Source organism: Xylocopa sonorina, chromosome 4 (assembly GCF_050948175.1).
Source record: "Xylocopa sonorina isolate GNS202 chromosome 4, iyXylSono1_principal, whole genome shotgun sequence".
In the NCBI taxonomy this organism is placed as follows: Eukaryota; Metazoa; Arthropoda; class Insecta; order Hymenoptera; family Apidae; genus Xylocopa; species Xylocopa sonorina.
In genome coordinates, this window is record NC_135196.1 from 13,683,488 (window position 1) to 13,710,811 (window position 27,324).

At 49.4% G+C, this 27,324-nt stretch overlaps 1 protein-coding gene across 11 annotated transcripts in view; it reads left to right on the plus strand.

The window, feature by feature from the left end:
* LOC143422709 (CUGBP Elav-like family member 1-A) overlaps positions 1 to 27,324 on the plus strand; it is a 229,858-nt gene that overhangs the window by 52,467 nt on the left and 150,067 nt on the right. The window contains exon 1 of one of the 11 annotated variants that reach the window (XM_076893569.1): positions 18,307 to 18,325. The exons of the other annotated variants lie outside the window; for them this stretch is intronic. Coding sequence (XP_076749684.1) covers positions 18,318 to 18,325 — 8 coding nt within the window. The 5' untranslated portion in view covers positions 18,307 to 18,317. Of the gene's footprint in view, positions 1 to 18,306; positions 18,326 to 27,324 lie in introns of those variants that run through there. 11 annotated transcript variants of the gene reach the window in all.

A 27,324-nucleotide genomic window follows, 5' to 3' on the forward strand; every position in this document is an offset into this window, starting at 1 on the left:
TAGCGCGTCGACACGTACAATGTTCTTAGGGAGCTCGAGAATGTCTACGATCGCACACGACGAGCCATCGCCGCTGCGCGTCTTCCGGCTCAGCCGTGATTTATCGTTCAGCGACGCGTGCGTGTACGCGCAATGAAAACTCGATTGCGAGCGATGCGGTGCGTCGGGACGCGGTTATTTACGGCGTGCCTCGCGTGCTTTTTGTCCCGTTCGTCTACCTGCCGGCGATAAACTTCCTCGTCTCCCTTTTTCTCTGCCTAGCCGCCTTTTCCGCGTTGTCACACGATGCCTCGAGGACGAGCCGCCGCGCGCTTTGACCCCTTTGCCTCGGACTACTTGAAAAATTCACCTGTGCCCGCGCAACTTCGACCCGTCCACCCCTAAAACATCACGGCGGATCAAACGTTCTTTGTTCCCTATGGAAATTGCTACCTCGGATAGTGATATCGCGTTTTTGCGGGGCCAAAGTATTTCCCTTCGATCCACGAGATCCAAGAAACTACCCTTCTGCTTATCGTTTGATGCCTCGGTCCTCTGGGCAGAGCTCGAGCCACCCCGTTCACCATCCTCGGTGAATTTTCAGCGTGGCAACTTTCTCCGCGCACGATGCGACGAACAATTTTCTGAATACAATTTTCTTAGTGTTCACGCAACAACGAAGAATGCGATCGACGCGCGAAAGCGTACCAGGGTAGCGCGAGATAAAAGTTTTAACGGCTGTGCGTCGGTTCGAAAACACTTTCAATCACCGGCGCAAAGTGATTACCAAACGGACAACGCGGATCGTTCCGCGTACACCCATCTGCAAATTTAACGAAGGTTAAAAAAAAGGCGAGCTTTATTGAAACGAGGGGCGGGAAAAAAAACAAGTGGCCGGGCGAGCAATAAACGTTCGATCATCGCGTCAAGTGCAACGCTTCCGCGATTATTTACGACACGCTTGGCGTTCTTTTATTTTTTTTTTTTTCCACGGATTTCCGGTTGCGTCCGATAAAGCTTCTGCTCGGAAAATCCTCGTTCGGCCGGAAACCACCGGCATTCACCGCTCTGCCGTCCCGTCGATATCCCGGCGGACACGTCCACCCTTAGATTAAAACATCCACAATCACGTCGGTTTCGGTCCCGCCTGCCCGCCTTTTTCCGCTCCCTTATTTCTCCTCGGAGCGTCGCAGATTAAAATAGGAAGCACGAGTCGCGAAATCGAGAGCGAAAGCCGGGGTGGAGTGGAACAAGATCGGAGATTAGGTTCGCTGATGGATTGCGAACGGGAATTGAATTACGAGGCCCGTGTACAGCGAGCTTCTTCTCGCTCGAATCGATGGAATTTTGGCATGGATTTTCTTCACTTTGGAAAATATACAAAACTGAACGAAGATTGAAAAAAAAAACAAATATATGCGTACATGTATCTTAGAATTATTCGCAAAATAAATGTTCGTAACTCCACCATATCGTGGCAATCTCACCCCTCATTTATCCCCACGATTTCTTCAACTCGCACGTTTTCTCCTTCACAATGTTCCACGATCGCTACAAAGTAGTAAGCTAAATATAAACTCGGTTGAAACGAGTCACGAGGCGTGTACGATCGCAGCCAGGATGAGATGCGTCCCGTCGCGAAGCTCGAGCGCGTTATCAGATTCTAAACGTCTCGTCGAAAACCCAAGAAGAAGCCGGGTGGGGTGGCAAAAGGGGTGGCAGAAGCGGGCCACGGGCCGGCGGGCCGACGAATATAACTTTACTGGCAGCATTTCAAGATAATTCAAGATAGATTTGCTCGGATCATGGGATATACGCGGCGGCGGCGGCCTGGAAGAGAATCCCTTTTGACGAGTCAAGCTCAGTCGAATGCGTGCCATTCGTTGATAACGGGTTCGCGCGGCAGCTCGGCCATGTTTCGCGAAATCCGTAGATTCGGACTTTTCAATTCCGCCGCGGGGAGCCCGGCTAGGAAGAAGGTATTAATGCGTCGACGCACCCCACCTCGAGCCCCGCCGTGAAACCGATTGACACACCCGTGCCAGGGGAAATTGCACACTATCCACCTTGTACTCGTTCCCAGCTGTGTTTTCTTGCGGGAACGGAGTAATCTCGTTCACCTGTCGCGCGCTCGAGCACGGCTGGCGATTCACTCGAGCGACAGGGGTGGTTTTTCCATCGGGGTCTGCCCGATGTACGAGCGTACGAGCAACATTTCGGAACTGTCCACGTGCGGGGCTCTGTCGGTCGTCGATCCGTGTGTGCAAAGGACGACGTCGGGTGGAAAAGGGTCGGGGAACAGTTCTCCGATGGATGCTAAACGAAACGTCAAGATCCTGGCCGTTATTCAAGAGTTTCTCGCGCGAACACGAGACTCCTTCGCGCGGAACAGGACGATGTGATGTCAAAGTAGAACACGGAACACGGTTGATCATTCTAAAGGCTGCGCAAACTGTCGACATACCGACGCAACACTTCGCAGACCGTTTGTGCCACCTGATCGCATACCGGCGCTGGTCGACAGCGACGGGTGCCGGACATACCGGAAGGTCGGATCCCGGATCTCCAGACACGCTGGCAATGTCTATCTTTCCGGCAGACAGACCTCTGACAGACGACGGGGCCGAGACTCGCTCGATGGAATTCTGCCGCCTCTCGACGGGGAGGCAGCGGATGCTAACCCCGGTTCGATGCACGTACGTGCATGGAAAATGGCCGCTGTCTTCTTTGACGAATTTCGCGTCTCGATTATTGAAGTGTCGCGAGGAGATCAAACGCTCTGGCAACGCGTATGGAGCGCAACAACGTTTCGTATAGACGAGGAACACGGAACTTGAGACGAGAAAATCGTAGCTCGAAGTAGCAACGATTAATGCGAAACATCGTTTACGAGTTTCACCGCGTGGCAAGCGTTAGGGTGGAAATTGAACTCCCCTCTCGCATTGTCGTTCACAGTTTCTCGCGCATCTTCAGAGATTTAATCCCCGAGCGGGCTCGCCGCCGATTAACCGACCGACAGAGGTGCCCGTTAATTGCGCGATCCTTTAATAATTCGTGGCACGCGTTCGCCAACCCCTGGGGCGGAGTTCTCGTGACTGTTGCGAAAGCCGCGCGGATCCCGTCGGGAGTCGTAGAGCCGTGGAATAACGGAGCGAGTGAAAATAGTAGGCGCGGATGAAAATGTCGTTCGCAGGAAGGGGCCGCGAGACTAATTCCCGATTAAATCTCGAGGCGACGCCTGCACGCTCCACACGCTACGCGTATTAGAATACTTTTTACACCGCGTCCGAGTCGAGCAATCCCCGGCGCTTCGCGCGAAAACTACCCGCGTAATTGTAAGCGTTCCGGGAACCTCCTTTGCATCCAGCGCAGCTACAAATCCTCGACGTCCGTTTGCGCGAGTACAGCCACGATCTACTAAAGTCCGCTTGTACGGTCTGTATTAGCGCGAACAATGTAACTGGCGAGCAGCCAGCGATACCAATCCAACAAACAGTCCCATTGTCCCTGTTACGTACGCTCCAGGTCTCTCTGTGTTGGCCCATATCAGATACCACCCGTACCAACGCGGTCCTCGTCTGGTCCCTGAGCGTCTCGAATCTAAAATTTCGAAAAAACGACGATCGACTGGAAGGCTTGCGAAGTAGGAGGAAGCAGTGGCGGTAGACGATCTACGGGAGCACCGAACGGATAGCGGCGATCGAAGTTCACCAGCGATAGACGTCGAAAAAGACGTCTCGTCTCTTCTTCCATTCCCACATACAATCCGATCGTATTGAAAGCGAACAAAGGACCGATTGTTCCTTTGACACCTGAACATCCGATCCCAGACTCCTCCTACGGGACGCGTGGCCAACGTATTCTCCGAGGAAATTAAGCTGCTCTCCGCCCCTCCATCCGTTTCATTAAATGGATCCTCCGCGGCAATCTGGTTAATTTCGCGCCTGCGAACAGACCACGTAGCCTGGTGATTTTTTTTCGATCGTTCCTTGCGGGTTGATATGTAGGGGAGGATCGTCGAATTCTCTAAGCTTATCCAAGGAAGCGATGGTAATAGATTTCTGCTGTGTCGTTGCTAGTCAATTTGGGATCGTTCATACTCAGAATGGATAATAGCTGGGAAGAGGAACAACGTGGGTTCTCCTTTAATCAGCGTTTAACAGGCGATTGAATAAAATATCAATTTTCCAGCCGCGCCTCCTGTCACCCTTTATTACAGGTTGAGAATATGATTCGGTCTGATAATTGCTGTATGTTAATTTCTAAATGAGGCTGGATCACGAGGGTGTTGACGAGCGGTCGTTCGTCCATCCGTGGGGGATGGCGGGACGTCGGTGAACAGGGTGGCGAGGAGCGTAGCGGAGCGGGCTGGCGGCGCGCGGCCAGACACCACGTCCGTAGTTCGCTTTTTGCGAAACGTACCGCGGGGAACGTTTTGCCCGGCTAATAGCCTTTCACGAAGCGTAACTTTATTCGACCGTTTTTGCGCCGGGGCGACGGCAGTTCGTTAATTAAAATTTCGTACACGCGAATGCGGCCAATCGAATTCCATCGATGAATGAGCGTTCGCGAAATTGACCGATCATCGTGCGAGCGCCCGTTTCTCCCCTCCGCGTACGTGTGCCGCGCGCACACGTGGACGCGCGCGAGGGGGTAGACAGACACGTCGGATGTTTAACAAGGCTATCGCGTGCCGCTCGACGAATTTTACGCTGATTTATCGCAACGTAATGAAATTCACGGGGGTATAATTGGAACGAGCCGCGGCGGCGTCGTCGTCTTACCGTTCACCCACGAAATTCGGTGTCCCTGTTCGGCGAGAGAGAGAGTCCGCGATCGCGTTGGTTAGCTTCGAGTCTAATGAAAAGATTACCGCCGGTAAAATGTATTAAAGTCCAGTTGGTACGCGATAGCGAGCAAGAAGCGGTGGAATTTTTGCAAAATATCGCGAGATAAAAAAAAAAGTTGCGACCATTTCGGTGGACTCTGCATACTTTCGAAACTAATTTCATCCTATTATCCGAGGAAACAGCAGAAACTTCCCGGGCAACCTAATATAAAGTGTTTCTTCATTTTCTGGTACTGCGCTCGAGACTCTCGAGGGTTTATTTTGTTATCGCAATCACGGTCTCGGAAAAGTGGACGCTCACTCGTAATACAAGTACAAGTAAATCCATTTACGAGCAATATCGCTCGAATAACCGGAAGAGACTGAATAACAATTACAGATATTAATCTGGCGAGTCGTTTATCGTAATTAATATTTTATTGTACACAATTACGCTTCTGATTCGCGTCGAACAAGGTTGAACAGGACGTGTCTGGCCATAAACCACCCCATTGCCAAACAAAAAGCGCAATTTCCAGCGTCTACCAATTCGAAAGACCTCTGTTCCTCCCATCCAGAGAAGCAATCGTTACATTGTTGAGAGGCGTCTCGAAACATTATTCGAACGAATTAATTCCTCGGAAGATCGACACCCCCGAACGTGCTTATCGTTCGATTAGTCGGAAGTTTTCAATTATCGCGCGCTGGCAACGGGGTAACGCGATTCGCGCGTTAACGAGCCGTCACGAAAGACTTTTGCAAAGTGTCCGCGTGTGGGCGCGGATGGGCGAAACGATTTTCATACGCGGACGCGTGCATCGCGTGTCGAAAGGGGTAGAGGGTCGAATGGACAGGTAAATCGAGATTCGGAGGGAGGATTCTTGCTCGTACCTAGCTCTGACAGCTCGCTTTTCAACGCTACGCTTTCGAAGAATCGCCACTGGTTTTTAATTACGCGCGTGACTGCCACGCGTTTCATTGTTGCTGGCGAATCGACGTAAAATCGCGGACGTAAGGGTGCAGAGGGCGAGGAAACGAGGATGAGGAGACTAATGAGTATAATTGCACGATCTTTCAAGCGATACGATTTTTTTTTTTTAATAACAGACGATCGAGAATTGAAGAGCGATGTCGTCCGCAAGAAATGGCCAGACGTTATCTATTAGGTCAGGTTCCTCGAGATGGCGTGCGATAATTCTTCCTACAACGTTGTAAAGAAAAAGTGAGCTCATCGGAGTTCCAAAGAAAAAGAACGACAAATCGGAATGGCGGAAATCGAGGATACGTTGTTGGAAAATTGCCAAAATGCCAGGCAATATCCGTCGCTCGCCTTTGTTCGATCGCCCATCGGCTCCACGAAAGTCAAGGGAAATTGGCGAATTGAAAACGATTATTATATGGATTCCTCCTGCGATAACCAGCGGACGTGTAACGACCCTTTTAACTGACGCGTCGACACGATCCATTTTGTTTGCAACATAAAGCCTCGACATATTCAGTGCATAGTCCCTTGTAAAATAATTACACGAGAGCTTCCAGCAAAGGAGGTCTCAAAATTACGATAACAATTCTACTTCCACTGTATAAATATCATAAGTTCGTTGCAATCATTAAAATCGAATTATTATTAAAGACAAAGACCAGCTTCTTTCCACGAATACGTAGAAATTCACGGCGTTTACATTAACAGCCGCGAGAATCTCAGCGATACCAAAATGGCGGTGTGTTTCGCGAGTAGAAAATCACGCGTAATCGCCGCGAGGTTGCACGTCGTGCCGTCTGCGCGGTCCAAGTTACCTGCCGGAAACCAACGTACTTGGAATACCAATGTCGAATAAAACGAGCGTTAATTAATTAATCGATTAATCCCGCACGCATTTATCAGATCGAGCTGGCGTGGCTTGCAGCTGGAGACTGTTCGAGACATCAGACCGCTAGATATATCGGTTTAGTTGGGGCGGTACAATTCGAACCCCGTCCTCCATTACCAGCAGCGTACCAACTTACAAACAACCATCTACTTGTTGTAGCCGTGTCGCAGTCGCGCCTGTCCTCCTACGTTCTTGTTGTTGTTGTTGGCGTTGCTGGTGCAGCCACCGTCGAGCCGGATTATACCGTGGAAACTTGAGCTGGCACGAATAGTCATTGCTTTCGTATTTAGTACCGATGTCGGGGAGTTTCGCGTAAATTGCTACCCGGAGGATCCGATCGTGCGTTAAAGTATAAAGCGCGCGAACGTGGAACTTGTTGGCAAAACGCGGTACCTGGCGAATCGAAGAATTAATTAATCATTTCCGCTTTACGGGGATGTAATAGCAATTACTGGCTCGTAACGGCCACTAAAATTATATTCGAAACGTGGCAATAATGACAACCGAACGATGCAATTAAATATCGAAGCCGATATTTACCAACGATAAGTTTCGAACGAATTGTTACGAATTATCAACGAGCGTAATCCGAGTGTAAATATCATTTGCATTTCGTGTATGACGGATTGATAAAAAATTGATGGGAAATCGCGACCCGATTTAAACGACGAACGCATTAAAAAATTGTGACACAACAATTTTCTGCTGCAATGGTCGATGGTGAAATAGTGTCTCTTGGCTTCCGCTTTTTTTTTTTATTACTTTCCTGTAGAACGTATCGCGCACATCCGTTTGACTTTCTCTGACGCGAGTAACAAAAATTTACTGCTTTCCGATCGACTATATCTCCTCCTTACGTTTGAAACAGAAAATCCAACTCTCTTCTCAGCAAGTATTTAAATTACCTACAGTTTCGTACAGGAGAGTCGTTATATCTTATTATCGATCAAGGGTGAAGCGTCGCGACGCATCAGTCGCTCGCAGCTTCCCAGCATTGTTCGATTTCGGATCGGTCTATCAATCTTAGAAGCAATTAGGTTCCCGCATTAGGCTCAGGTAGCTTCGATATCTCAGTCAACGGTTTATCCATTAAGATGAAGGCAATTAGGCTTATAGACGTCTTACCAGGACGCCCAATCAAACGGTACAACTACCAACAGATTCGTCGCGCGTCCCTCAAACGTACGACGCAGTCGCGCGCGATAAACTCGATTCACCGTCGCGTACGTCGACGGTAACTAATCTTTCTCTCCTTTGTTTCAGGTAAGTACACGCAATCTGCGCTGGTTCTGGAAGGCGGCATCCCGCGAAGCTCGTTACAATTGAACGGCAACGCGCGTAAGTAGAAACCGAATTGCGTGTAATTCCCGCGTTACGAGCGACGACGAGGGTGAAAAGGGACGAATAACACGGCGGGGAGAGGGCTGGAAAATTTCGCTCCGGACACGAATCGTCACGCGCGCTCCCTTTTTTCCCCCATTTTTTTTTTTTTTTTGTTCCTCCCTTTTTTTCGCGCTGCAAAAAATGTGTGATTCACGGTCGTTCGTCGGCGCGAAACTCACGGCCAATTGAAAAAGAAGAGGCGCATTAATTTTGAATTTTTACTTGACGCCCATTGTACCGCGCGGCCATTTCACCCGCGGGCTTCACTTTGCCACCGTGTTATATCCGTTCCCCGTTGAAAAATGGATTTCACTGCCGGTTCGGCTCGTACCGGCTGCTTTGGGAGCGGTATCGCCAGCGTCTATGGCTGCGTGGCCGACCGGCACGGTGGATTGAAACAGGCCAGTGTATTAAAGATTAATATTTGTAAAATCGCGGCTCTCTGCCGCCGTTTCGCGAGCCGCGCGCCCGGCCATTTCCAATTTCGACCCCGCGCGAGTCGTCGTTGTTAGGTGTTTTTTCTCTCTGTTCCGCCGTTTCGACGGTTACAATTCAGCGAGAAGCCACTGAACGCGTTATCGGGAATTCGTTACGATTGAACCGGAAATAGGAACGACTGGGACAACGAGGCGCGTCCGATCAGCGTCTGACGAGCGAGACGCGCTCGAGCGGATTCTACTGCGACTACGACGCAACCCCCCCGCGGGATTCGAAGGACTCTCCGTCGCATTTGAACGAATGTTGGCTTCCACGAGGAATTCGTGTCGTGCGATGCGTGTGGTTCGACCTTGAAATTGAAAAACGTGCCCCTTATAAAGCTAAGTTGCCCATCGCCAATATATTCTCTCACTTTTGAGATACGACGCGCGTCCTCGCGTGCTTTACGACATCGTACCCTGACGGTGTCTGTATATTACTGTAACACGTAGATCCGCGTGTGCTACGACTCGACTGGTCTGAGGCACGAGGTTATAATCCTTGGAAGATTAACGATGAACGTAACGACCATCGCGTATCCTCCCTGCATAAACCGAAACGGGCTTTAATCGTCTATTAAACCGACAGATCCTTGGCTTGTTGGACGAACCGTTTCAAGTGTTGCGAAATGCCTAAGCTTATCCTCTCCGTTCGAGCCAAGCTCGTATAAACAATTAGTCTCTTACGCTCTGGAACAGTTAAATGTCGCAAGGTGGCTTAACACATCTACTTTCTAGAATTTCTCGTAATTCCATCGTGGAACGAACCGCACTGTTCTTCGATCGACGATCGAGCTACGCGGGGGATGGAAGGGAATTAAACGCGGATTAGATTAACGGAATTTATCCAGCCGTCTAAAATTGTACAATTTGCAGAAAAACAAGCGGACAAACGTTCGTCGCGGCCGAACGGATTAAATTTCAATCTGTTCCCAAGGCCTTGTCGCTGTTTCATCCCCCGCCTGGCGGAAGATTCAAATTAATCTAACGAAATTGAAAACGTACAGGTTACAAAGAGTCCGCCGGTCGTAAGCGCATTCTCGACATTTCGCGGGAGGGTGCAGAGGGGGTGGGTTGGTACGGGGGTTGGCCAGCGTGCGCTGCCCGATCAATCGGATTTCAACTAACTTTTCGAATCGCTCGAATCGCACTCGGCAACGCGCTCGACCGCGCCGCTTCTGCGTTTAGGAACAGACGTTTTTTGTCCCGCGCGTGCACGCGCGTTTACATATAGCTTGCGGGAGTTTTATTAAATTCCGTTGGTTGCCCGTGGAACGAGAGAAAAAGCTTTGTACCCCGCTCTCTCGCATCCCCGGCGACTGCTCCGTGCGCGTCATATAAAAAAAAAAAAAAGAAAGAAAAGGGCGCAAAAGGGAAGAGAAACGAGAGAAAGGGGAAAAAGGCGGAAACGGGAGGAAAGAAGCGGGAAAAAAAGGAGGAGCTCGCGCGGATGCCTTTGAAACTGTAAGGGAATTGATACGTAGCGCCTGGCGAACGTCTGGTATATGCGATCGCCTCGACGTTGAAGAATTTATGTATCGCGTTATCGATCCCCCCGCTGTCGTCGACTGTCTCTTCATATACAGCGTCGACGAGGCCTGCGATTAATCGCTCGTTTACCCTCTACAATCGAATCGATGAGATTAGAAACGCGCTTGGTGCTGGTATTTAACTTTTGCTCGCGAATTACAATCGCGCATCGCATCGTTACATACAGTGGATATTTTATCTTCATCCATGGAAACGAAAGTCTCGATGCGCGTTTTTGGAATCGCAGAGGGGGTTACAGAGAAGCGCTGCATCGCTGTCAGATCGGTCTAACAAAAATCCACATTCCCCTCGTACGTTCTCGCTCGAGTAAAGCAAACGGGCGTTCGTCCTAAAATCAGAACATCTCAGCCGTCGAGCCGATATTTCCTGAGCATTCGCTCTGCTTTCGAAACGTTGGACAGAAACGAGGCAATCAAGAAAAAGGGAACTCACCCCCAGCTAGGAGCGCGGCTCTTGGCCAGGCAGCAGCGGTGCCACTTAGCCGGCTGCTAGGTTTTAATGTTTACGCGTAAGACGTCCGGGAGGGTCTTAAGTTTTAAACGCTTCTTTCATTAATGTTTCAGCTAAAACGCTCGTAACTTTTCTGTGCACGCAGCGGTGCCATTTCTTACGTTCGCTTTGGAAGATAAATCCGCCGAAAATATTCGTTCCTTTCAACTGTACTCTCCAAACTTTTAGTTCTCATAAATCACTGAAAACAGGGTGACGAATCAACGTGATACTCTTCGATCATCTTCGTCCACCAAAATGACCACCCCATCGACAGTCTCCACGCGTTTCATACGAAGAACAGCTGGATAGAAGCTCATCGATGCGTCGCATGAAGAACGTCTTTCTCTCCGTAGAATCATCGAGCCAATCTGCCCTTCGATCGAACAATAACCCCGTAAACTAGACGAAGGAACGCGATCATCTACCTGCGACCTCTGGGCAACGATTAGATTGGCGCGCGTACGTGCCGCTAGCGTATCAGCGGGTACAGTGATCCGAGCCAGGGGTGACGAAGGGGGTAAACCTTTCGCAGGAATCTAATAGAGTTACCGTCGGGGTCCGAGGATTACTGGAAAATACGTCGAGCCGGGTAGACCTGGCGCTGCATTGCGGTGCACCGTACATACACGGACACGGCTAGACACAAGTTCCACGCGTGTACAATAAAGAGGCGGCGGGGGCGCGCTCGCGTACGGATACGTCTATATGATCCGCGCGTGTAGTGGAACGATGCAACGGCGGAAACGCGAGGGTGGCTCGCTCGTCGGTGAGGGTTTTATCGGCGGATTAGCATTGCTTTACATAGTTTCGAACGGGTTTGCATAGGTTTCAGGCCGCCGCCTGCCGCACGCCGCAGAGAAGCGAAATGGGAGCTCAACGAATCCGCAAACCGATTCTCCGAGCCGTCCCAACCGCCTGGATCTTCTTTCTTCTCGAGAGCTCAGACCTCTATTTGAGCGAGCTTCCTTATTACGCGACGTACAATCCGCCGCGTCTTTGAGGACGCGCGGCTGACCGCGCGGATCTGTTTCGATTTAACGCGCTTCGAGTCTCGTGCTCTCGTCTGTAGCGTTTATTCGCTCTCTCGCGGTTTCTCGTTTGCGTAGCGGTACAATTTTGGGACGAACGCGTTCGAATAGGTCCCCCCCCCCCCCCCCCCCATAGGGCAGAACCGAATTCTCCGTGGTAATATTAATCCTGCCGTCTGATGAAAGTACGATTCACACCGGGTCGACGATAAATCTTCTTTTTCATTACGCTTTTAGCCCTTTTCGCGCAGCAAAGGTGGCGGTCGGCCAACTGGGCTCGATGCGTAACGAGTCCCCGTGGCAATAAATATGGCGCACAATGGATATTAATTAGAGTGTACTTTAATAGAGGAACAATTAAGGAAGTGGGTCGCGCGCGAACCGGTCACGAGCGAAAGGGGTAGGGAAAGGGGGTAGGCACGATTTACACCGCGAAGGTGGAGAAATAGCGCGTGACAATCTTGTACGCTGGCTTTCGCAGCCTATCTCGACAGTGTAATAATGGTTTCTTTAATTAGATGCGATTCAGACAATTCGCGGGATGTTTCGCTTGGTAACAATCGAAGGGAATTTCCACTCTGAAAGTGAAAAATCGGAATGATCGAAGGCAATATCGGAAAGTGAATGTATCGAGAATGTAGTCGAAACCTCCGTAATTTCAAGTGAAACGTATATTGTTCGCACATAATAAGCGTTAATGACACGCGTTCATTAATTTCACTTGGTACGGTAAAATTGTCGATGGCTATAATGATCCATCATATAATATTCCCGTTAAAACGTAATCTTGACACTTTGGAACACCGATTTTCCCAATCAAATTACCCGATGGACTGGATGCGAACGCGATATATTTATATTACCAATGGCGATCGTTATGCACTTTAACCAAAACGAAGAAGCATTCGTCGAGTGTCGTTCGAGGCGTCGTAATGATGCCTCGTACTTGGCGTTGCTTTCAAATAGACGTGCGCAAACGTAACCAAAGATACAGCCTTGGATCAGACTCGACAATCCCGATTTGTACAAGCCAGCGAAACCTGCTAAAGTGCCTTCCATCGTGAACGGCACGGAGGTCTCTGCGAGCGTAGGCACGCGCGAGAAACAGAGAAATCGGTCTCGAAACACGGCACGATGCGAGACGATGGGAGAAAAATGACTCGTCCAAGGGACGATCGAGAATGGGGTTAAAGCGAGGGAGCGAAAACATTTGAGCGGAGCGTGTCTTCCGTTCGTCTCGACGTGCTTTCCGATTGCCTCGATACCGAGCAATCTCCAAGTAAATTAAGACAGAAGGGATTGAAACTTTAATTGCATGCAACTCGACTCGTCCCGCGCTCCTCGTTCTTTGCTAATCCCATCCCGGCTGAACCAACCGAACTCTTAGGCCGGACGAAAGTACGAATCGACGAACGCACTGGGCGGTCCTCGAGGGGACGGTGGAAAGTTAAATTACTATAAAGAGAAGAATGGAAATTAACGGTAAGTTAAAAACGGAGCGGAGATGTAAGAGGAATAGTGGCTGTGGGGGAGATAAAGATGAAAAGGGTGCGAGCGAAACAGGTGATGGAAGATGAGAATTAGAGGTCGAGGGATAAGCGTCGAGGAAGTAACGCGAGAGGAATGAAATAGACAGTGGACAGGATTAGATGGATTTCGGTGGCAGGTGAGAAGGAGTGGGATCGAGCGAGTGCGTAATAAGAATGAAACCAGAATTATGCAGACGGCGGGTATATACGATGTAAAGCTCGATTATCCTTCGCGTAGTCGACCTTTTAGCCAATAGACATCTAGGATTTCCTGAATTGAATGTAAATTACCTTTTGCTCTGTTCACGAAACGACGATCTATCGTTAAGCTTCTGCAAATAAGACCCTTTTTGCCTACCACCCCGTTCAGCGTCCTCTTTTCCCTTTTACCAACTCCTCGCGGGGTGGGGTAGCTGGCACGCGAATGGACGAAGAGGACGAAGGAGAGACTTACGTAGCGGACGAAAGATTGAGATAAAGTGTAGGATAGAATAGTTTAGAGTGGAAAGGAAATTTTGGATGGAGCAGACGATTACGAAATATTAATTTCGATGTGTTTGTTTGCGGATTTCAATATCCAACTTTTACAGACTAAATTAATAAAAAAGTAACGCGACGATTATTCATTAAATATCAACGAGTGTGCATCGATCAGATTCCAAAATTATAAACTGATGTTCCACGGATTCCTTTGGATTGCGATAACATTTGTATATCACTTAGCTGCGTCTAGACGGGGTAGACATTCGTAGGAGGGACTCTTAATGTCGTTTCGCGTAAACTAATTCCGTCGTCGCGTGGCGGTGAACGGGGAAATGCGATGTTGTTGACCGCTCGTCGATGTTCGTACGTTGCGGCAGGCCTGGAATGGAATATACCAGGCGTTAGATAGTAATCCTATTTACTTAATGCACGAAATGGCGCGTGATTAAACGTGGCGAGGGGCGTGATACGTATGAATGTCGATAAAACGGATTGATGGGGTGTAATTGCAAGATAATGGAATACCACTATCTTTTCCACCTGTTCGCGTTAAACGATTTCCCATTAGGCAAATTTTATAATAGACACACCAACCAGTCGGGTTAACGATATTTATCGTGCGTAGACGATTCTCTCGATTTCAATTATTCCCCCAGCGTAAGAGCAACCGCCGATAAGAACGATCCACGATACGTTATCATCATCCCTCTTCCCTCGAACGTAGTGTTAATCACGAATCGAACGTTAACCGCAGTTACGGTTAACGCAACGGTGGTCGTAGAATTTCGAAACGTTAACCCTTTCCCACCCCCTCGCCTGGTCTCCGTGTTGCGTTCGCCGGAACAGCCCTCGGCGAGTAACGCGCGATGGCCACCCCGCCATCCCCTCGTTACCCACGGACTTGATCGATGATCACCGATGACAAGCAGTTTCATACGCGGCGCGTTTGCGTACCTGACAAATTAATTGATACATAGAGAGCGAGCGCGTACACCCGTGGCTCGTATTTGCGCGAGCGAAACCCCGCGTACCGTGCGTTCATTACGTTCATTATTACGCGAAATCGAAGGTCTCGCCACCCTTATCGGCGGTTCCGTATCTCGCGTGCGTGCGCGTCGGTTCGAAAAGATCGCGAGAGCTGCTAAGCCGTCCGTCAGTAACGCGCAAACCACAGTCAGAACGATATTATTAATCGTTTGCTCGAGCTCGCGTAGCTGCACCCTGCGTGATCGCGTACAGGGTGTCAGACCTGTGGCCATGTCGGAAACGATCACGCACGACGGCCAGCGACGCTCTTAAGAGGACGCGGATACGTTTCTCTCTTCGTTACTCTTGTCTCGATGGTTTTGTCTCGAAACATTTGGAGGCGTTTCGAATTGTTTTAATTTTCAGGTCGAATTGAAAGGTTCTTGGGACGAATCGTGGATCAATAGAAATTCCAGGAGGTGTACGAGTCAGGGTGAAATGTATGCTCGCGTTTGGTCTGAACAGGTCACGGTGCGAGCAAGCCTAGCCGAGATAGAGAAGTGGAGTAATAACGAATCCCGCATTTCGTTCCGCGGCGCGCGCTAGTAAACGGAGAGGCAACGGGTACGAATGAAACTTTCGTCCCGCTCGAAAGCCAATTTAATCTTCGCCTTTTGGCGGCGTGCTTCCTTTTGTAATAAGTTCGCGTGCTGGGGCAAAAATGCGATGACGCGAACAAAGAGACAGCGCGGGAACGGGAGGCTGGACGGGGGACGGCGCATCAAAGAAGAAGAAAACATCACCGGCTGGAATTAGAGATCTACGGAATTTTATTCCCTGCTGCCGTCTTTTCTTTCTCATTTACCTAAACGTTTACCTTCCTCGCCCCTCCTCGTGCCAAGGCCAAGAGCACCTTCGTCGTATTAATGAATTACTTTTCACGAGCAGAGCGTGAACGTTTTCAACGTTTCATTTCTCGTCGCTCGCGGAGAAGAAAAAAGAGAACGACGGGGGGAAATAATAAAAGAGACCAGGTTTTTCGCCATTCGCGAGCAAAGACCGAGATAAATGTGTTTTGCAAGCCTCGCCGTGACCATTAGCGTTTCCGGTTTCGTCGTTCGACCAGCGTGGAAAATCCGTGGAACGTTCCGCTCGTCGAGCGATCGCGAGTCGTCTCCTGCCGCGATTCCCTCTAAATTTTTAAACGGAACGTGTCCTCCATAAATTTCGACAAATACATCCACCCGGTGGGGACCGCGAGTTATGCTCGACACAAAAGGTACTTCAACGAGAAGAGGTCGGCGAAGTAGAAGGGGTGGCGGAGGAAACTACGCGACAGGAACTCCTCGTCGTCCTTCGTCCTCCGTTTCTTGCCTTTCCTTCCTGCACGGCTCGACTTTTGAACCCGACCACCGGAACGTTTTCGCCGTGCGTTCACCACGGGCCTGTTCGCGCTTCGAAGAGCTTACTTGCTCACTCGAGGACGAGACGAGAGCCCGTCTTTTTTCGCGCCTCTTAAACTCAGCCCACGCTCGCCTCGCCTCGCTGCTTCAAACGGAATATCAGTTTACGCGCGCGAAACCTCCTTCGCGTTCTCTGTCCCGTGTCGGAAGCTACCCTTTTGTCCGCGCGAGCGTCGCTCCTCGCGTACTCCTTGCGAACAACCGGAAATTCCTGCGCCTCGCTCGACGCCTTCGTGGAAAACGCGATCAGATTTTATGGGACACTTTCGCGATGCGATCCGCGCGGTACCATTATTCGACGCAACGCGCGTTCCATCGGAATAAGAGAGGGTAGATCGGCGGGGTGGAACGCCCAGCGCGCGAGGGGTTGATATTGGGTCAGCTCGTAAGTAATGGCGTCTTCTGTACCCTGGTTCGATGAAACGCCGCGATAACGAAACTAGATTCGAATCGTCCGCGATAGCGAGCAACGTCCCCGTTAAATACAGGGCGGAGAGATACGATTCCGCGTAAAAAGGTTCGGAACGTTCAGCGTATATTGTTGCGCAGCAGAAAGTAGTCACGTTCCCAACGTAATTACAGACACGAAGGTAAAGCGATGGTTAACAACTCCGCCATTTGTTAGGGTAATCCCGTTCCCGTTTCTCAAATGCCCGGAGATGCGGACAGTTTTTTAAAGCTAGCTCACGTAGGTACTACGTAGTATACGATGATAATGTTAGCCGTGGCGCGCGGCGGCGGTGCTTCTAAAATAAATGAAGTATTAAATTCATTCTCCCTGTCCGTTGGCCAGCTGCATATTAAAATTTCCGCTGCAACCAACCCCGCTTCTTCCGCGAGATGCTTTGGCGGTGGAGGGAGGGGAGGGAAATTAAACAAAAAATGGGGGAGGTGGAAAAAGGTAAATGAAACGGACTAAGGGAATTCGCGCGTCCTTCGCGCCCACTTATTCTTCCGTCAAAGTAATTAAACACTAACAAGGCGGCCGTGGTATTCGCGTAACGCACCGGTAACAGCTAAGCCGAACTACATTCTGAGTGTAAGGTGAATGAGACACGGTAACAGTCGGATTTAAACGGGGGGGAATTTCGCGGCAAAAAGTGACGCTCTTTTCGCCAGGCCGTGATATAAATAATCGTGGGTAATTTAATTTAGTTGTTACACTTTGTGTTGTACCCAGTATCTTTTCATCTTGGCGATTCATTCTTTTTTACGCGCGGAGAGAAAGGGGCGAATTGAAACGGCTACGCGGTTTCTGTTATTTTATGCCACTGGAGGCGAACAGATAAAATGAAAATTACAGCTAAAGCGGGATTTATTAAATCAGAATTTTCGAAAATTCTTTGTTACATTATTCATAAACATGCCGCGCGTGATAAAATATAAATTACTTGCGATTAAAACATAAAATATTAATTTCCGCGACTATGCCCAGGAATACGATAAATCGCTTCTGTTTTTAATACTAGAAATATTACATACGTTTTAAGTAACAGCAGATAATGGAAACAAGAAGAGCACGCGTATCGTCGAGTCGAAAACAGTCGTAGTTGAATGTTTTTATCCACGTTCCTATCCAGAGCTCAAGCATTATTTACAAACTGTAATTCCAACGTTTACCCGAAAACGAAATACGGAGAAATTGCCGAATGTTGTGATTTCGTGTCCATCGATAATATCTATTTACAAGGACGTCGTTCGATGGCTGTCTGCGCAAAGCGTGTGTCATTTCGCCAGTATAGGCGCGGTGCCTCGAACGACACGATCGTTCTTCGATTCGTATTGACTCGCGGTTGTCGCAAGGTGTCTTAATTTTTCTCTGCGTCGCAGGCCGCCATTTTATCGTTCGTTTTAAGCCACGCGCGTCTTCCGTAATCGCGGTACCGTCCAATTTGTGGCGAAGTCCGCGTTCCTCAGTGTTTTTCGTTCGCGAGTGCACACTTGTGAGATATCCAGGACTCCGATCACTTTTAGCAATTTCTTGGTAAGTTGAACGATACATACATACTGCGCAGAATATACGTAACAGAGGAAATATGGTAGTTCCGTAACTTTGAACATCGCTTCGTTTTTATTCTGAAGTTAAATTCCAATTCGAATTGAATTTGACGCGTTCGGGTAACTCGTTAGAAAGTCACGTAATAAAATTTTGTATCGATTGCAGCTAGTCGTTAAAAGAGCAAAATGCAGCAACAGAAATTACTGCTCGACTATAAATTGTTCAACAGCCCGGCACTTCAGCTCGATAAGAATAATAACATACAGCAGATGGAGTGGTAAGTACAGAAATACACTTTTATGTTAATATTTTATTTTGATCAAATTTAGAGACCCTCTCTAAAAATTATTGCAATTATTATTTCATGTTACCTCTTGGATATAAAAAGCGCCTCATTACCGAGCGTAGTGCTTTATGGAATATCAGAAAATTTCACGAAACACGATTTATATGATTATACGAATATATTTTTATATTATGAATACGCAATTTCCCTCTACACATGTATACATATAACTTTCTTTGGAAATTATATTTGTATCGCGACGGCTTCGAAAGGACATTTATCGGAAATTCGTGACTTCTTGTTGGCGAAAAAAAATTGTTTACTCGAACTGACGTCAGACGTTCTAACGCGACACATTCGAAGACGAACGCGTACACGTTTCTAGAAATAGCCAGAAATCGCGAACGATCCTAACATTTTGAACGATCGCCCGTGATTCCAGAAATCGAAAGGTTTCACTTGGAGAACTTGAAACTCGATTCGGTCGGCGGGGCTCGCTAGTGGACGAGCAAAAGTAACGAAATTAATGGAATATACGTAACGAGGGTCAATCGCGAGCCCGGTGAAGTTTCATTTCGACGCGGGCTCGATTTCAGAATCGATTATGCGACCGCTTTTCCCGCTCAGCTTTTTTTCCTCCGCGCTCAGCTCTTTTTAATTGGTTGCCTCTCCAAGCAGTGTCTCGGCAGCCAATTAGTGCTTTGCGTAAAGTGCCCCGGCCTTCTCCCGTGATTAACGATTTCTCTGCTTTGAATACCGCAAGCTGCTACCATCGCCCCTGATTTCTTGTTTCACTCGCCCCGCGTGAGCGACAAATCTGTCCGACGTGGAGAAATAATATCACTCTTTACACGACGAACGAATTAAATGTCCGTGAAGGTCGATCTTTTTTTCACGTTGCTAGAAAACAAGGAAGAACTCGAGAGCAGAATGTCTAACAGCAGCTCGGTGTAATTTCGCTCGAGGTCATCAAACGTCTACGCAGATATAATAGTGTCTGAAATCGTCGAGTGTTTGCTCGTCTATATTCGCATTTATCCCTCGAGATTTTTCGCGAAAAGTACAAAGATCGTGAAAGAGTCTCGCGTCATCGATCCTCGTTCGATTCTCGTTCTCCATCGTTCGATCCTCTCGCCCTCCTTTTCTGGGCTCCTCTGTTTCGAGCTGACTGAGGGTTCGATAGCTCGCGAAGCTTAACGAAGTTATCGTTACATCAACAAGAGCCGCCTAGCCACGCATGACGTAATTTCTATCGATTCGAACAGCAGCCTCCGACGACATACATAACGATTTCCACGAGAGAGGATTTTCATTTGTAACTGTTAATCCTCCAATTGCTCGTTACTCCCTCTAAACCGTTCGGTCGAGCAGTTTCGAAAAATCGAACGAATTTTATTCGACAGTAATTACGCGTCCTCGTTGAGCGTTGCCTCGTGATATCAGAGTTCTATCAGTGATATATACGTGCTCGTTCGCAAAAACTATTAGCGCACTGCACGTTCGAGCGCACCCTTGTACCTCAAATTGCAGTAGCTACCCTCGACGAGCCTACGCGAGGGAGTTTGAAAATTTTCCCGCGCCCACGTTTCAACCCCCGATGTCAGACAATTTCGCAGGGAAAACGAACGCACGGGAGGACAGGCGAGCCTGCGCGATCGAACATCGCGAACGCTAAAATTCACCATTTAATTGGTTAATTAACAAGCCTGGTTGCAACGCGCCCAGCGGCCCTCCTGGTCCGCATTAACGAGCTTGCCGTGTGTATCGTGTACCGAGGCGAGACGAAGAGTGCTCTATGGATAACAACCCTCCCCGCCTCTCGCCCCATTATCTCTTATTTAACACCATTGTGTCTGGGCCGGGTCGAAGAACGATAACGAATCAGTCCCCTGCCTGGCGACGATCCGACCGAGGATGGAACAAAATTGAACAATGCCGTCTCCGGTCTCCGTGAAGATCCAGTAATTGAATTACACTCCGATAACCGCTTATCGCGAGCCACCTTTCCGCGATCTCGCACCGCGGAAATAACTATCCGCTTCGCAACCGTGCGACGCTGTTCGGACCTCGTCTAACGTAATAATTGCGTGGCATTTTTATCTCACGGGGAGTTTGTCGGATAACGAGCAAAAAATTAGTGGATGATGGTATCTCGAACGACACTGGTTCATTAGACGCACCGTTTCGATGGAACACTCGTCGAACGTGGTTTGCAGGGTAACGAGGAGGCAAAGTGTTGAAAAAATCGAAAACCAGAAGAAGCGGGGGTGTCAATAGACGAAATTGAAATGTCCACGGATTTTCTTTGATCGTATTTCTGTGTATCGAAAATCGGAGAGAGAAATTAGAGAAATGGTACTCGATGACGCAAAAAGTGGCGTCCCTCCTCGCGAGGGGTCGCCGCCGGTTTCCGTGAACCGGGTCGGTAATTAAGAAACCGAGCGCACGCGGGGGTGGGTTCTCGCTCGCGTTACGCTCGTTCATCCCCCGCGGCAAGAAAACGGGGGCGCGGAGGCTTGGCGCTTGGTAAAAACGGGAAGATCTGGTGTTCGGGATCGCGGGGCTTAATCGGTTTAATTAACGGTGAGCAGCGGAGTCGGTGTTGGCGAGTGTGACCGTGGTCTCCGGACGGCGGGCGCGCGGTGTGCGAATTTCAGCTCAGCAGAAATTCTGCCCCAATTACCGATCGGTAATTGGACGCCGCCAAGCGTATCGCCGCCGCGAACGAGCTCCCTGCGATTATCGAATCTTCGATCGTAGCGTCCCGAATGTCCGTCGAACCTTTTTGTTAAGGATCACGCGGCTGGTTTTGCGCCGCGACGGAAATGGGACAGCGAACCCCGGGGTCTTGCGATACGGTCCCTCTTTTTCTCAACGACACCGGATCGCCACGGCTCTCTCTGTACTCGTCGCTGCTCTTCCACCTTCTGAGCGAAAGTGAGCTTTCGATTCGAACGAGAACACAGTATAGAAATATTTATTTAGACGGAGGTAAATGTTCTGACGAATTTCACTTTAAAATCGTAACAAAAATTCAATTTCTGTCGCGAGGGATGCCTCGATATTCCCACTAATGAAATGTAGAATAAGATTTCTTCATTCGAGACCTCGTATTTTTTTTTTTTTCGAGAAACTCCAGTATGAATTCGAATGAAACCGCACGAAATCGTTACCTGTCCCGGACAAATGAAAGAAGAAAACGAAACGGTCAAACTCGAGTCTCGTGTCCCATGGAAATACCGCTATTGCTTTCACCACCGGTTCCATTTCATTTTCGCCTCGCCATCCTTTCCCTCTCGCTCCCCGAGCGAAGTCGTTCTTTTGCTGTCGCAATTAGTTTAGCGGTTAGGGTATCTTCGCGGGAACGAGTTCCCGACGCCAGCTTACCCGTCTGCCCCGCACAATTAGCGGAATCTTTAAGGCGGATCATTTGCGAGCTCCAATTTACCGGGTTGATTTGGCGGAAAAAGATCGTTCTACCCAGAAATCGCGGCGAGAGGAGAAGAAGGGGTGCGACTAGAGGGAGGCGGACGAACGAGGCGGTGGTGGTGAGAAGAGCTGGGACGAGAACGTGGATAAAGCGAGAGAGGGATATAAGAAAAGGTTAAAGGTGGTTCGTTCGCGAAAGAAATAATAGATTCGGAGGATAAATGGGCCATCGAGTAGGTCGACTAAATAGAGCGATGAAATTCGAGGTCCCCGTCATATTTTCGCCAACGTTCGCTCAGGCGTCTCGCGAAGATTAATAGCTGAAGCGATCTTGAGCACGATCGTCTGTAAATCAGTTGCTGTGTTCCATTTGTTACGAAACGTTCGAGATAATCCCAATTTTCTCGAAAGTTTTCCACAAAGAAAGCGTTCTCGAGCCGCAGCGAATTCCCGGGGGGGAAAAATTCGCGCTCGACGTTTCCAGTCACTTTGTGACGCTCGCGCAGCTACTGACGGGGTGGTCGATTTAATGGAACGGGTCGCGGAGTTATTTGGACGGAGGAAAGGGACGATCCGTGGACGATTCTAATGAGGTAAAGCTCTCGATAGACCTAGAGGGTTGGGGTGGAACGGTGGGACGACAAAAACAGAATAACAGACCGTGAGAAATATAACGAATTACGAGGCGCACGGAGAGAATAAAGAGGCGGGAAGAAAAGAGGGACGGAGAAGATTGGGAGACGGGTGATGAAGATCGGGAGGGCGAGGGACGCGTGAATAAACGAGCAAGCTGACGAGCGAGTAGAACTAACACAGACAAATCAGGTTGCTCGAAGTCGACGAGGATTTTCAGTAATTTCGTAGCGCCATCGGCTGCTGAACTGTGCTGCTTTCCAAGCGTTTTTTTTTCTCTCTCTCTCTTCTCTCCCTTTCACCCTTTTCCCTCACCCGTCCCTTCCGCGGCTCTCCTTTCTTTCTTCCGCGCTTTTCATCCCCGATGTCGTTTTTTCGTCTGTCCCCACCCCCTCGAATCTTCGTGCACGCTCGTTTCACGTCCTCCCGTAACGAACGTATTCCGCTGATCACGAATAATTTCTTTCGAGAGTCCATTAGGGGACATTTCCCCTGGCCGTCGCCCGCGCCGGATCCATTTGAAACCGAAAGACTATTAAAAACTTTTATATCCGTCGAATACGTCCGGGGTAGAGAAAGAGAGAGAGTACGGTGTAAAAGGGACGTTACAAGCACGATCTCGCCTACTGAGTGCTCGTCGGATTTCGAATTACGCGCCAGAGGCAACGACGGGTGTCTCGCCTTTTTCATCCCCCTCTCTCTCTCTGTATCGTCTCGACCGTATCGCGCTAATTTCAATTGAATTCTTTTACCAACGATCCTCGAACCGGATCAATTAATCATTCCCCTCGATTCGTCGACACGACAGCGGACGCTCTCCCCCGCGCGAAGGAACCTTTCCCACGGCAAACACTCGAGACGACAGCAAAAGACGAATTACAGGCGGCATAGAAATCCTGTCGACAGCGAGCCGGAAGGAACGCGCACCGTCTCGCGCGAGTCGACCAATGTATTCCCTTCGTTCGAGGTATTGTTTGCGCAGGAGATATCACGTACGTGTCCCTTCTAATGCTCGACGGGGCTTTTTCTCGCTACTTTTTCTCTTTTCGAGTGCACGCTGGACAGCTGTTGGCGTCGTCGCGAACCCAGAGCGTACGAGCCGGGCACACCCGACGTGTCGCGTGTATGAAAGCGAGGCGGGTCAGCTCTGGCGAGTGTGCGGCGACAAGAACCGAAGGGTGGCGGTGCTCACCCCGTGCTCTGGCGATGGACGTAGAGCGACGCGGGCGTGATGGTTACGCGGACATAGCCGGAAGCATCGGAGACGAGGGACGGCTCTCGAGGACGGGGGCAGTCGCAGAGAAAGGGGTGAAAAACTTTTGTATGCGGCTTTCGTATCACCGGACACTACACGTGACCAGCGTAACCGGTAGAGGGTTTAAAACTTGCCTGCTCTGGGTTAGCTGTTACTTTTACGCTGACCGTGTGTGTGTGCGCGAGAGAGAGCAAAGTGTTTGTACGTATAGAGTGACCTATTTTAATCTGTGTGTACTTAATTTTCGGAAACTGTTCCTGGGGGCTTTTGAAAGATTGCTCATGGATTTAGGTCTCTTGATCTAGCTAACGCTCGAGCTTATTCTTTCGCCATTCCTCGAGATCGAATTTTCTGGCAAACGTACGAGATCGTATCGTTTAGAGGATTATTTTCAGGATCGAACACTGTGCTCGATATATAAGCGTTTATTGATGGAAATGGGTCACCCAGTATGTACAGGGGCGGTAAAATCGATGGATATTTTCGATTTTGCACGTACCGTGTGCCTGCGGTGCCAATCCGCAGGCTGGTTTGCCCCAAAGATTAGCTGCTCCACGGATGGTGTCTGGCCGAAATTGCTCGTCGCCCTTTTGCACACAATCGTCCACACCCTTCGTGCTATTTCCTTTGGCTCGAGGAAACGCTGGTAATGGCAGACCATTGTCTTTCTTTGGTTTTATGGACGAGCGAGCATGGATCGGAGAAAGTGAATCGAAAGTGGAGCGCGGTACGAGCGAAAGGATTACGCGGTTGGGCGAGGTATTCGAATGGATTTTCACCGTGGTTCTCTGTATTGGGTGATAAGGGTTTATTCGACGCCGGCTCGAACTGTTTCGGACCGAATCTTACGTGCATTCGAGTTTATATAGGAATCGTTGTTATCCGATATTTCAACTTTTTTCTTTTCATTACACTTTGCAATTTCGCGTCGAATAAAAACATTAGAAAAAGGGGATGCACGTTGTCGCGGAGGCAACTGGAGAAAAATGAAAATATCCCTGGCGACGAGGGCCCCTGCGTCACCGAAGTGAGTTCAATTTTCGAGATTCAAGCCCTTAGGGCTGCGATACTAGACACCCTCTATCTCGACGCTTTCGAGGGAGGGGGGTGATAAAAGGTGGTCCCAGCGGTTCTAGCTTAATTTCCTGTGGCTAATGAAAGCCCATACATGTCTCCCAACGGAACACGCACCTGCACACCCCTTCTGCTGCTCTGTCAACCCTTCTTTCAATGCCACGAGTAAAGTTTACGATAACATGGGGACGCGAATTGCGCGTAGCTCCTCCAAATTGCCACCAGTTAAATGTAATTGGGATGGTAACGCTGGGTAGCATATTTTCCATACGACTGTTTAAAGAACAGCGTGCACGCTTCGAAGATGTCTACGTAAATTTCGAAAGAGAATGATCCGAACCGAGATAAAATTTAATCACCGTTGAACAAACGTACGAACGATTGTTCAAGATGTCCGTTGCCCCCGAAAATCGACGATTTGATTAACATTAGACCAAATCCCCGGCTGTTCACCGAGAGACGTATTTACATTGCAACTTCGACCCGAAGTTGGTAATAGCCATTCCGACTGTCGTGGAAAGTTTACGCGGGGATCCGTTGTATAACCAAACAACAGAAGTAGTAGCCAGATATTATACCGTCCGGGGTCCGGATCTTCACTTCCGCCGGAAGTTGCGCAAGTATGCCGCTGGCTTCTTGGCCGTTGGCAAGCGTTCCTCGTAAAATTTCTTGCGCGATTAAAGGTACATTGTTTCGCTGTTTCAGCACTTGGCGAACTCTCTATGCCCAGCCGGGAATAATTAAGAATCGTATCCTCCCGTTGGGCTGGAAATTTACGCGCGCGCAATAGGACGATCGGGATACGCGATTGCGCGATACAAGCGTGGCTCGCGATCGCAATCCCTTTAACAAGTCCCTTCGTCTTTGGTCCCAGGTTCGAAGAGTGACGCGAAAAAGTGTTCGCTTCGAACGAGTAGCGCATAATTTACAGAGTTCTCGCGGAATGTCGCTTCTAGCAGAGTAGCGTGTAGGAATTCAACTCGCGTAAAATTAGCGCGAACATTAAGGGCTCGAGCGGAGTAATACTTTAGTCGATAGTTCCTTGAGGTCGCTAAGAATCCTCTGTAGTAATAGTCCATTACGTATCCGACTCATGCAGCTGGAGCGTTTAAACTGCGTGTAAATGGGTTGTCAGAGGGATCGGGGGATTCCAGCGAACCAGCCAGCCTTCTCCGTCTGCGAGAATCCAGAATGGCCTCCGTAGCATCCGCGCCACTCAGTGGTCAGAGTCAATGGCCCGGCTGACAATAATGACAACGCCCTTGGACCTAATTACATTTCAGATACGCAAATTGCCACACTTTTCACTTCACCCTTGTTTTCTTCAGCCCCGTTGCGGCTTGGAAACCCGGCCGGTCACAATTACGCCCCCGTTAAACTTGAAACTAATTAAAACCGTTAAGAACGGCCTGTAATTGTCGACGACGGCGGAGAGCTTCGGTGAAATGGCGATGACAGAATTCGCTTTTTAAACACGCTTCTTTCTTTCAGTACTTTTTTAAATAAGAAGGATGTTCACCCTTTATTTCGCGATGCATGGAACGTTCGTTTCGTTTAAATACCCTCGCTACTTTCCTTCTTCTAACACTTTGCAGCGGGTATAGCGTATCGCGTGAACCGAGATGAAACTTCCGCGCGGAATTCTTCGCAGTAACCTACTTACCCCGCGAATAAACCATGACTACCTTCCAATTATCCGACCACCCTACCAATAATTTCACATTTCGCCCCTAAATTTTTATTAAACCCCTCGCGTACGCGCTTCCACGCATTTCCAAGGAAGCCACTCGCATTCACCCGGGAGCGTGGCGTAGAGGGGCTCCGCGAGACAGAATCCAGCCCACCCTTCCCGACCCCGTTCCCAATCTTCTCCCGACGCGTCCCGTCTGTTCACGGATGGCTACGAACGGCAAAGGGCGCGTTTGCAAATGAAAAAGAAAGACGAGAGGCAAGGCGGCGACGACAAAAGGGGCGAGGAACGAGCAGTCGTGTGGGCCGCCCCTAAAAAATTACAGGGCAAGACCCGCCACGCGTCTAATACGGGCGTGTGTCAAAGCGAGAATGGTTCGACGGGCAAGAATGAGTCCTGGGGGAGGAGGGAGGGCAGGTGAATAAAAGGTCGCGGGGAAACGAAGGCGGCGCGGAACCATTTCGGGCGACTCGGCACCGGGGGTGCGCAGGGGCCGGGAAAAATTTCAGAAATGCAACCTTTCCCATTCTTTATTCGGCCTGGCCGCGTCATCCATCTTGAAAACGTCAACGGGAGAACGCGGCCCGCGCGCGAGATCGTCGCGTCCGTGTTCGCGCGCGCGCGCGCGCACCCCACGACCACCCTGCTCTTTACAATATTAAGCTCTCTTATTAATGGCCCCGGCCGCGGAACCGCTTAATGGCCGGCCCGATCGATTAATCGAAATTCGATACCGCGTTACGAGCTCCGCGTGATCGAGCGAATAATGCAGTCGTGCCGATGCGATCGTTAAGAGTCTTACTATGTATTTGAGGGACGAGAGAAAGGGGGGGACAGAGGGTCTGGAATTTTTTTCTAGTTTTTGCGAAATTGTTGAAATTTTCGCGCGACCAAAAATTCGCTCCCTTC